Source organism: Carcharhinus amblyrhynchos, chromosome 15, assembly GCF_965287045.1.
Source record: "Carcharhinus amblyrhynchos chromosome 15, sCarAmb.v2.hapA, whole genome shotgun sequence".
Classification (NCBI taxonomy): Eukaryota; Metazoa; Chordata; class Chondrichthyes; order Carcharhiniformes; family Carcharhinidae; genus Carcharhinus; species Carcharhinus amblyrhynchos.
The window spans coordinates 66,166,290-66,178,547 of record NC_137338.1 but is presented as its reverse complement, the minus strand read 5'-3'; the positions used below and the strand labels follow the sequence as shown (position 1 = coordinate 66,178,547).

The 12,258-nt window shown below is 43.6% G+C and overlaps 1 protein-coding gene across 1 annotated transcript in view; it reads left to right on the top strand.

The window, feature by feature from the left end:
* Positions 1 to 12,258, top strand: part of pcid2 (PCI domain containing 2) — a 42,704-nt gene that overhangs the window by 9,711 nt on the left and 20,735 nt on the right. Inside the window, exon 6 of the mRNA XM_080204090.1 lies at positions 7,570 to 7,624. Within this exon, the coding sequence (XP_080060216.1) occupies positions 7,570 to 7,624 (55 nt within the window). The remainder of the gene's footprint in view (positions 1 to 7,569; positions 7,625 to 12,258) is intronic.

Genomic DNA, 12,258 nt, shown 5'->3' with positions numbered 1-12,258 from the left:
TTCCAGGGATGAGAAACTTCAGTTATGAGGGTAGATTGGAGAGGTTGGGACTATTCTCTATGGAAGAATAAGGTTAAGGAGATTTGATAGACATGTTTAAAATCGTGAGGGAACTGGACTGAGTAGCTGGGGAGAAACTGTTCCCCCTCATAAAAGGACTAAGAATAAGAGTCATGGTGTTGAGATGCTGGCGTTGGATTGGGGTAGACACAGTAAGAAGTCTCACAACACCAGGTTAAAGTCCAACAGGTTTATTTGGAATTATGAGCTTTTGGAGCACTGCTCCTTCATCAGGTGCATGGAGGGCTGGTTCACAAACACGGCATATATAGACAGAGACACAATTGCAAGATATAGTTGGAATGTAAGTCTTTACAGGTAATCAAGTCTTTACAGATACAGATGATGTGCGTGGAGAGAGGGATAATTGCAGGTTAAAGAGGTGTGAATTGTCTCAAGTCAGGACAGTTAGTAGGATTTTCCAAATCCAGGCCAAATGGTGGGGGTTACATGTAGCGTGAACCCAAATTTCCAGTTGAGACCGCCCCCATGCATGCAGAACATGCTCAGCGATTCCGCATTGTCTGTGTCTTGAAGGCTGCCTTGGAGAACGCTTACCCGAAGATAGGAGACTGAGTGCCTTCGACTACTGAAGTGTTTCCCGAGTGGAAGGGAACACTCCTGCCTCGTGATTGTCACGTGATGTCCATTCATCCGTTGTCATAATGTCTGCATGATCTCGCCGATGTACCATGTCTCGGGACATCATTTCCTGCAGCATATGAGGTAGACAATGTTGGCCAAGTCGCATGAGTATGTACAATGTACCTGGCGGGTGATGTTCTCACATATGATGGTGGTATCTGTCGATGATCTGGCATGTCTTGCAGAGATTGCCATGGCAGGGTTGTGTGATGTCGTGATTGCTGTTCTCCTGAAGGCTGGGTAGCTTGCTGCGAACAGTGGTCTGTTTAAGGTTGCGCAGTTGTTTGAAGGCAAGTAGTGGGGGGGGGTTGTGGGGATGGCCTTGGTGAGATGTTCATCTTCACCAATGACATATTGAATGCTCTGAAGGAACCGATGTAGTTTCTCCATTCCAGGGAAGCACCGGAGGCAAAGGGTATTCTGCTGGTCATGTCTTGTGTTTGTCTTCTGAGGGGGGTTGGTGCGGTTTTTCACTATGGCACGAAGGAACTGTCGATTGATGAGTCAAGTGCCAAATCCTGTTCTTATGAGGGCATTTTTCAGCTTCTGTAGTTGTCTGTTGCATTCCTCCTCAACTGAACAGATCCTGTGTATATGGAGAGCTTGTCTGTAGGGTACGGCTTCTTCAATGTGTTTAGGATGGAAGTTGGAGAAGAGGAGCATCATGAGATTATCAGTGGGTTTGCGGTAGAGTGAAATACTGAGGTGACTGTCTTTGATGGAGATACGTGTGTCCAAGAATGCAGCCGATTCTGGAGAGCAGTCTATGGTGAGTCTGACGGTGGGATGGAACTTATTGATGTCATCATGTAGTTGTTTCAGTGATTCTTTGCCGTGAGTCCAAAGGAAGAAAATGTCACTGATGCATCTAGTGTGTAGTGTCAATTAAAGGTCCTGTGCAGCAAAGAGTTCTTGTTCGAATTTGTGCATAAAGATGTTGGCATATTGAGGTGCGAAATTGGTCTGCTCAGTGTCTCTGGATGAAGAATTGGTTGTCGAAAATGAAGCGGATGAGTTGTGGAATTACATCCAGAGATGGCAGTTGTCGGTGTTGAGTACTGAGGCTGTTGCACAATGCCTTCATAGGGGATGCTGGTGTAGAGTGCCGAGACGTCCATTGTGATGAGGAACGTTCCTGGTTCAACTGGTCCAAAGGTGCTGAGTTTGTGTGAAAAGTCCGTGGTGTTGTGTCAGAAGCTGGAGGTTTCTTGTACAATGGGTTTCAGCATGCCACTCTGTGTAAACCTCCTCTGCACTCTCTCCAGAGTCTCCACGTCCTTCTTGTAGTAAGGCGACCAGAACTGGACGCAGTACTCTAAATGCGGCCTAACCAACATTCTATACAACTGCAACATTAGACTCCAGCTCTTATGTTCTATACCCCTTCCTATAAAGGCTGACATACCATAGGCTTTCTTCACAACCTTCTCCACTTGTACTGCCATCTTCAAAGACTTGTGCACCTGCACCCCCAGGTCTCGCTGCGATTCTATACTCCTTACGGGCTTACCCTTAATCATATAACTCCCCCCTACATTATTCCAGCCAAAATGCATCACCTCACATTTATCCGGATTAAACTCCATTTGCCATGTATCTGCCCAATATACCAGCCTATCAATATCCCGTTGTATTGCCAGACACTGCTCCTCACTGCCTGCCAATCCAGCCATCTTGGTGTCATCAGCAAATTTGCTGATCACACCACTTACTCCGTCTTCCAAGTCATTTATATACACTACAAAGAGGTCCCAGTACTGAGCCCTGCGGCACACCAGTACTGACAGACCTCCAGCTCGAAAAGGACCCTTCCACTACTACTCTCTGTCTCCTCTTTGCAAGCCAGTTCTCCACCCATCTAGATACCTGGCCACGTATCCCATGAGCCTTAATCTTTTCTACCAACCATGAGGGACTTTGTCAAACGCCTTACTGAAATCCATATAGACGACACCAACAGCTCGTCCTTCGTCGACCGTTTTTGTCACCTTCTCAAAAAATTCTATCAGATTCGTAAGGCAAGACTTCCCCTTTACAAAGCCATTGTGCGGATCCTTAATCAGATCGCAACGCTCTAAGTGCTTATACATCCTCTCCCTAAGAATCCTTTCCATCAACTTGCCTACCACTGACGTTAAACTCACAGGCCTATAGTTACCCGGGTTATCCCTCCTACCCTTTTTAAACAACGGTACCACGTTCGCTATCCTCCAGTCCTCTGGGACCTCACCTGTGTCCAAAGAAGAGACAAAGATTTGCGTCAGAGGCCCAGCAATCTCATCCCTCGCCTCCCTAAGCAGCCTAGGATAAATGCCATTGGGCCCCGGAGATTTATCAGTTTTAATGCTACCTAAAAGCTCTAACACTTCTTCCCTCGTAATTGATAGATCCTTCAATTGGTCTACTGCTCCCTCGATGACCGTACCAACCATCAAGCCCCTCTCCTTTGTGAATACCGACGCAAAGTATTCATTCAGGATCTCCCCCATTCCCTCAGACTCCAAGCACAATTCCCCACGTCTGTCCCTGAGAGGACCGATTTTACCCCTAGCCACCCTTTTGCTCCTAACATAGGAGTAAAACGCCTTTGGATTTTCCTTAATCCTACCTGCCAAAGCCATCTCATGCCCCCTTTTTGCCCACCTAACTCCCCTTTTGAGATCCCTCCGACTCTCTCTGTACTCCTCCGACGCTGTCTCCTTTCCCGGCTGCTTTGACCTGACATACGTCTCTCGTTTCTTCCTAACCAGGTGTTCTATATCTCTAGTAATCCACGGCTCTCTAATCCTACCTTTCCCATCCTTCCTCCTAACCGGCACATGCCTTTCCTGCACCCATTGCAGTTTTCCCTTGAAAGACTCCCACATGCCTAACATGGTCTTGCCCTGCAACAGCCTATCCCTAAGCTCCTGCCTAATCCGGCTGTATCTAGCCTTCCCCCAATTTAGCACCCTCCCCTTAGGACAGCACTCATCTTTTTCCATTAGTATCCTAAAGTAGACAGAGTTGTGGTCACTGTTAGCCGCATGGTCACCTGCCGCAACCTCAACCACCTGACCCAGCTCATTGCCCAGAACTAAATCCAGTACAGCCCCCTCTCTATCTACATACTGCTGCAAGGATCCTTCCAAAAGATAAAGGGACTTGTGTTACTCCTTCTGTGATTGCATGCGAAGGTGCTGTGGGAAGGGTTTGGGATGATGGCAGAGCAGAGTATCACAGAGGGAGCAGTCCATGTGAAATGTTAATGGGGGTGAGGGGAAGATGTGTTTCATGCTGGAACTGGTGGAAGTAATGGAGGATGAATCTTTGAATATGAAGGTTGGTGGGGTGAAAAGTGAGGACAAAAGGGAACCTGTCATGTTTCTGGGAGGAAGGGGAAGGGGTGAGAGCAGAGGTGTGGGAGATGAGTTGAATCCTGTTGAGTGCCTTGTCAATCATAATGGGCGGGGTGGGGGGGGGCAAACCTCAGTTAAGGAAAAGCAAAGATATATCAGAAGTGCCATTTTTGAAGACGACAACATTGTAACAGATGCGCTGGAGTTGGAGAACCTGGAAGAATGGGATGGAATCCTTACAGGAAGCGGTTGTGCAGAACCATGGAGGTAGCTGTGGGAGTTGGTGTATTTGTAATGAAAACTGGTGAACAGTCTATCGCTGGAAATGGAGGCATTTCCAGTGATAGACTGGAAGGGAAGTGAAGTGTTGGAAATGGACCATGTGAGGGTCAGAGTCGGTTAGAAATTGGAAGCAACATTTATCATTATTTCCAGGTACAGACAAGAACGTGAAGTGACATTGCAACAGTCATTGATATAACAGAAAAAGAATTGTGGAAGAGGTCTTAAGTAGGACTGGTACAAGGAGTGTTCCACAACACGCACAAAAAACAAGCAGAACTAGGGCCTATGCAGGTACCCATAGCCACACCTTTTATTTACAGGAAGTGAGAAAAACTAAAGGAGAAATGCTGCATGGAGGAGATTAGTGGTGAATGGGGATTGTTTAGACCTCTGCTCAAGGAAGAAGTGGAGAGTCATCAGATTGTCCTGATGGGGGATGGAGGTGTAGAGGGATTGGACATCGACAGTGAAGAGGAAGCGGTTTAGGCCAGGGAACTGGAAATAGTTGATGTGATGTAGGGCATCAGAGGAATAACAAATGTTGGTGGAAAGAGACCGGATGTGGGGAGAGAGAATGGAGTCAAGATGAGGGAGAAACGAGTTCCGAGGGGGCAGGGACAGGCTGGGTCTACCAGGACAGTCCTGTTTGTTGATTTTGAGAAGAAAGTAGAAGCGCTGTGTATGAGGTTGAGAGGCTATGAGATTGGAAGCTGTGGAGTGAACATCATGATGTTTGGTGGTGGAGTCATGGTCCAGGGGGAGGTAAGAGGAAGTGTCTGAGAATTGGTGCTCTGTGAGTACACCAGACAACTACACCACCCTTGTCACAAGGACAAGGTTGGACCTAAGAGAATGGAGTGCGTCAAGTTCAGGAGACATGTTGGATTGGGTAAAAGTGGATTGGGACAAGTAGGGGATATTCGGATTGTGTTATGAGCGTTCTGGTTGTTGGGGGGAATGTTAGGTCAGTTGGGTCAGTTTGGGTTGCGAGCTGTAGTTGAGAGAGGATTAGGTCGGTAGTCGGACATCGGGGGGAGGTGGGAGAGCATCTAATGGGTATGGCGGGGGAGAGTTGGGGGTGGGGGAGCGTACTTAAAGTCCACTCCCCCGCAATTCAGTAGATTTTTGCTGAGGAAGCCAATAACACTCTGGACTCCACTGCTGCCAAGTTTGCTGATGTATTTACCATAAATGGAATAAAGGCAGTGTTAGCAACAACACAGACTGGGGCAATGAAGCGACTAACTAAAGTGAATGTGCTCTGTTTTGTGACTTTATATCAGACCCTAGAGATGGAATGTGAACCTGGCTGAATTCGTTGAATCTGTCTCAAAACCTCTTCCGTGGGTATTCTAATTGAGTGAAAATGTAAATATCCTACTGGAACACAAGAGAAATTGTGGGGAATTGGAGCATTCTGACATAGTAGTTTTCAACTGTGATGCTTTTGCAACTATAATCGTTACATGTCAAATGTCACACACTGTAGCATCTCACTGTAACAATGCACTCCAATGGAAAGGTTGAACTCCTTTGTGTTTAGAACATAGAACATTACAGCGCAGAACAGGCCCTTCGGCCCACGATGTTGCGCCGACCAGTTTAAAAAAAAAATGACCCACTAATCTAAACCAATCCCTTTTCGTCCATAAACCTATCCACGGATCTCTTAAACGCCCCCAAACTAGGCGCATTTACAACCGCAGCAGGCAGGGCATTCCAATCCCTCACCACCCTCTGGGTAAAGAACCTACCCCTGACATCTGTCCTATAACTACCCCCCCTTAATTTAAAGCCATGCCCCCTCGTGCTAGCTTTCTCCATCCGAGGAAAAAGGCTATCACTGTCCACCCTATCTAAACCTCTAATCATCTTATATGTTTCAATAAGATCCCCTCTCAGCCACCTTCTTTCCAGCGAAAACAACCCCAAATCCCTCAGTCTCTCCTCATAGGACCTCCCCTCCATACCAGGCAACATCCTGGTAAACCTCCTCTGCACCCTCTCCAAAGCCTCCACATCCTTCCTGTAATGTGGGGACCAGAACTGCACACAGTACTCCAAGTGCGGCCGCACCAGAGTTGTGTACAGTTGCAACATGACGCTGCGACTCCTAAATTCAATCCCCCTACCAATAAACGCCAAGACACCGTATGCCTTCTTAACAACCTTATCTACTTGATTCCCAACTTTCAGGGATCTATGTACACATACACCTAGATCCCTCTGTTCATCCACACTATTCAAAGTCCTCCCGTTAGCCCTATACTCAACACATCTGTTATTCCTACCAAAGTGAATCACCTCACACTTCTCCGCATTAAACTCCATCCGCCAACTCTCGGCCCAGCTCTGCAACCTGTCTAAGTCTCCCTGCAAACTATGACACCCTTCCTCACAATCTACCACACCTCCGACTTTGGTGTCATCAGCAAATTTACTAATCCACTCAGCTATACCCTCATCCAGATCATTAATAAAAATTACAAACAGCAGTGGCCCCAAAACAGATCCCTGAGGCACACCACTCGTAACTGAACTCCATGACGAATATTTACCATCAACCACCACCCTCTGTCTCCTATCTGCTAGCCAATTCCTGATCCAATTTCCTAGACTACCCTCAATCCCATACATCTGCATTTTCTGCAGAAGCCTACCATGGTGAACCTTATCAAACGCCTTACTAAAATGTGCTTCTGCCTATTATCTTTTAAAATGGATGGTTTGCTTTAAAGTTTTCAAGTTTTCCAGTAAACTTTAAAAAAAACTCTTAAGCTAGTAAAGAGGTCCAGGAGACTGGGTGTCTATGAAAGCAAGAAGTCTGACAACACCAGGTTTAAGTCCGACCGATTTATTTGATAGTAAACTCACAAACTTTCGAGGTTTGCCTCTTCGTCAGGTGAATGGAGAGTACTGGCCTCAGACAGAGCATATATATGCCTATTATCTTTTAAAATGGATGGTTTGCTTTAAAGTTTTCACGTTTTCCAGTAAACTTTAAAAAAAAGCCAGTACTCTCCATTCACCTGACTAAGAGGCAAACCTCGAAAGCTTGTGAGTTTACTATCAAATAAATCAGTTGGACTTAAACCTGGTGTTGTCAGACTTCTTACTGTGTTTACCCCAGTCCAATGTCGGCATCTCCATATCATGTCTATGAAAGAACAGAGTTATAGATTGATTTTTAAACACAAGAGTGTTTTAAAATTTTGTTCTGTCTGTGTTTTGTCGCTCTCAGGGCTCTACCAATTATGTATGCTGTAGCTCTGGATCTTCGAATATTTGCCAATAATGTGAGTATTGCATTGTTTATGAGAACCTATTAAATGATTATTATTCTGCAAAGTTACAAGAAACTCTTCATTCTGTATCGTTCACATAGCACAGAAGTTTGATAGGTTCTGGGAAAGTACACACTCAGTACGTACGAAAATGTAATTGTGATGCAAAATAGATAACCCTGCATTTGATAGAAACATAGAGAATAGAAGCAAGGGGAAGCTATTCAGCCCTTCAAGTCTATTCTACCACTCATTATGATCATCCAACTCAAGAACCTGATTTCACTTTTCCTCAATGCCCTTGGATCCCCTTCCAAGAGCTAAATCTAACTCCTTCTTGAAAGCATATAATGTTTTAGCCTTTATAGAAGATCAAAACCATCACCTACTTCTATCTAATGTTGAGACTTAGGATCTGTAGCATCTCTTGGATCCTTGTATTACATTTGTATTCAAGTTTCGAACAAAGTCCCCAGCTGCCCGGTAGGCACAGGTTGAATTAAACAATTGAATTACCAAATATATACAGTTAATTTGGCGTTTTACATGATACTTGTGCTCAGAGAATGTCGCTTGGTTTTAACATGATCATTTCTGCACAGCAGGACTTGGCCAAATAGTTGAGTGATTTACCACAGCCATTTCTTAGTGAACTTCTCATGTACACAGTAAAGTATTGCTACATCTTTGCAAGGATTACATGCAGCCTGCATATTAATAGCAAAGCCTTGTCCATGTGCTTGTTTCACATTGTTAGCCCATTTTACAAACTGAAGGAAGCCATCAACAGTTGTGCTGTGTCACTAACTCCTGACAATACTATAGGTTTAAGGTGAGAGGGCAGAGATACAAAAGGGTCCAGAGGGGCAATTATTTCAGATGGTGAGTGTTTGGAACGAGTTGCCAGAGGCAGTAGTAGAGGCGATACAATTTTGTCTTTTAAAAAGCATTCGGACAGTTACATGGGTAAAATGATGTTATAAAGGGAAGCTGGATTTCTCTCTCACACACACACACACACACACACACACATATACACACACACACACACACACACCCCGCCCTCTCCCCCTCCCCTGAGAACTAACACCTAATCATTCAGAGAATTACCTTGCCTCATAATCTGTAAAAGCGTGTGTGAACGGGTATGATCTGCGCTTCAGCAACTTTTGGTGGTTAAGTCAAAATAATCCTTGACACTCTAAAGTTAACAAATAACAATTTATTTATCTAACTAACAGTGACAATTTAACTAAACTATTAACAAATCAAATAAAACCATTATAATGGCATGCTGTTTAGATAAATACAATTTCAACTCATTAACAAACAAAAATGGAATTTTAGTCACTCTCTACATTACAACCAGGTTTTGAAGTCTTCCAGAATATTGAGGGCATTCTCTGTTGATTCTTTTGTCAGGAATTTCTGTCTTCTTTGCTACTTTCGCTATCAAGATGGAGCTTCCTCTAAGATATGGATGAGACTGTTACTCTGGCAGATGCTCTCTGCTTTTGCCCCACTGCTTCATTCCTTTAATACCTGTGATGACATATCAATATCTCCCACAATAGGATTGATCTCGAGTTGCTGACACCAAATTCAAATTTAATAGGTTACTAGTATATAAGTGCCTGATTTAAACTGGTTAAATTTATAAGTATATTCTGTTTCAAATTGATTGGCTAAATTCAGACAATTCAAAAGCATGAAAGCCTGTTTCCAAAGAAACCCTGCTTGGCCTTCCGATACAAATGTTTCATTCTGGGACCCCATATGCACGAACATTTCTTTTTTAAATCTCTAAGCACAGAAAAAGCACCACTTTTAAGAGGATCATGCAATGCTTTCACCTTTTAGCATTTTGCAATTGTTTATAATTTTATAAACACCAAACCCTAACATTCTACTTCTAAGTAGTTACAGACCAAAGAGATCTAGAGGTACATGTTTATAGCTCCCTGAAAATGGAGTCACAGGTGGACAGAATGGTGAAGAAGGCATTTAACATGCTTGGTTTCATTGGTCAGTTCATTGAATACAGGAGTTGGGACGTCTTGTTGAAGTTGCACAAGACATTGGTAAGTCCACAATTGGAATATTGTGTACAGTTCTGGTCACCTTATTATAGAAACTAGAAAGAATGCAGAAAAGATTTACTAGGATGCTACCACGACTTGGTGGTTTGAGTTATAAGGAGACGTTGGATAGACTGGGACTTTTTTCTTTGGAGTGTAGAAGGCTGAGGGGTGATCTTATAGAGGTCTATAATATAATGAGGGGCATAGATCAGCTAGATAGTCGATACCTTTTTCTAAAGGTAGGGGAGTCTAAAACTAAAGGGCATAGTTTTAAGGTGAGAGAGGAGAGATACAAAGTGTCCAGAGAGGCAATTTTTTCACACAACGTGTGGTGAGTGTCTGGAACAAGCTGCCAGAGATAGTGGTAGAAGCGGGTACAATTTTGTCTTTTAAAAAGCATTTAGATGGTTATATGAGTAAGATGGGTGTAAAGGGATAAATGGGAGCAATTGGGACTAGTTTCAGAGTTTAAAAAAAAGGGTGGCATGGACAAATTGGGCCAAAGGGCATGTTCCCATGCTGTAAACCGTTATTACTCTATATACTGCTGTTTTCTGAAACTGTATTCATTATTCATTATACATTTAGCCACTTACGCAGCCAAGTTCAAATAGTGTAGTCTTCGGATCTCCTCTAGGTCTGGTACATGATAACATTTTTGTCGATTTTCACAAGAAATGACAAGGCACTTGATAAGATACCTCATGGTAGACTGATACAAAAGGTGAAGTCACATGGGATTAGAGGAGAGTTGACAAGATGGATACAGAACTGGCTTGGCCATAGTATATTATCAAATAAATAGGTTGGACTAAAACCTGGTGTTGTCAGACTTTTTACTGTGTTTACGCCAGTCCAACGCCGGCAAACCCACATCTTGGCCATAGAAGACAGAGGTTAGCAGTAGAGGGGTGCTTTTTTGAATGGGAGGCTGTGACCAGTGGTGTTCCACAGAGATCATTTCTGGGACCTTTGTTGTTTGTAGTATATATAAATGATTTGGAGGAAAATGTAGCTGGTCTAATCAGTAACTTCGCAGATGACACAAAAATTGGTGAAGTTGCGAATAGTGAAGAGTATTGTCAGAGGATAGAGACTTGGGTGGAGAATCGACAGATGGAGTTAATCCTAACAAGTGTGAGATAACGCATTTTGGAAGGTCCAATGCATGTAGAAATTATACAATAAATGATAGAACCCTTTGGAGTATTGACAGGCAGAGAGATCTGGGCGTACATGTCTGCTGTGACAACACAGATGGATAAGTTAGTCAAGAAAACATAGCCATGCTTTACATCTTTGGCTGGGCTTTTTTGAGTATAAAAATTAGTAGGTCATGCTGCAGTCATGTAGAACCTTAATTAGGCTTCATTTAGAATATTGTGTATAATTCTGGTCGCCACACTACCAGAAGGACGTGCATGCTTTGGAGAGGCTACAGAAGAGGTTTACCGGGATGTTGCCTGGAGGTTATTAGCTATGAATCCATTACCTATGAGGAGAGGATGGATAAACTCAATTTGTTCTCACTGGAATGATGAAGGTTGAGGGGTGACCTGATAGAGGTTTACAAGACTGAGTGGCATGGACAGAGTGGATAGTCAGATGCCCTTTCCTGAGTTAGAAAAGTCAAGTTCTAGGGGGCATACGTTTAAGGTGCAAGGGAAAAGTTTAGAGGAGATGTGCGAGGCATGTTTTTTACACATAGGGTGGTAAATGTCTGAAACATGCTATGATGTGGGTATGCCGGCGTTGGACTGGGGTAAACAGAGTAAAAAGTCTGACAGCACCAGGTTTTAGTCCAAACGATTTATTTGATAATAGACTCACAAGCTTTCGAGGTTTCCCTCTTCGTCAGGTGAATGGAGAGTTCTGGCCTCAGACAGAGCATATAAAGCACAGACAGTTTAGAGATTACTGATTAGAATGCGAATCCTTACACCTAACCTGCTGTTCAAGACCTGCAGGTTAGGTGTAAGGATTCGCATTCTAATCAGTAATCTCTAAACTGTCTGTGCTTTATATGCTCTGTCTGAGGCCAGAACTCTCCATTCACCTGACGAAGAGGGAAACCTCGAAAGCTTGTGAGTCTATTATCAAATAAATCGTTTGGACTAAAACCTGGTGTTGTCAGACTTTTTACTGTGAAACATGCTAACCCAGGGAAGTGGTGGGAGCAGGTACGAAAGTGGCATTTATGGGGTAACTAGACAAATACATGAATATGATAGAAATAGAAGCATATGGTTTTAGTTTAGACAGGCATCATGATCGTTGCAGGCTTGGAAGGCTGAAGGGCCTCTTCCTATACTTTTTGTTGTTCTTTAAAATGCATGTTTGACAGAATGAGCCCTAAGCTACTATCTCATGCCCATTTCTAATGCATAGATGATATATTTATGATCTTTGAACCTGCAGCCATGTGTAAGGATTTCCTTGTACACGTCTAATATGTTCTTAGGGATTGGTGATAGTACCCTCACCCTTCATGATACATGTTAATGATCCAGATCTTGGTGTACAGGATAGAATTTCAAAATTTGGAGCTGAACCAATAGGAGTATA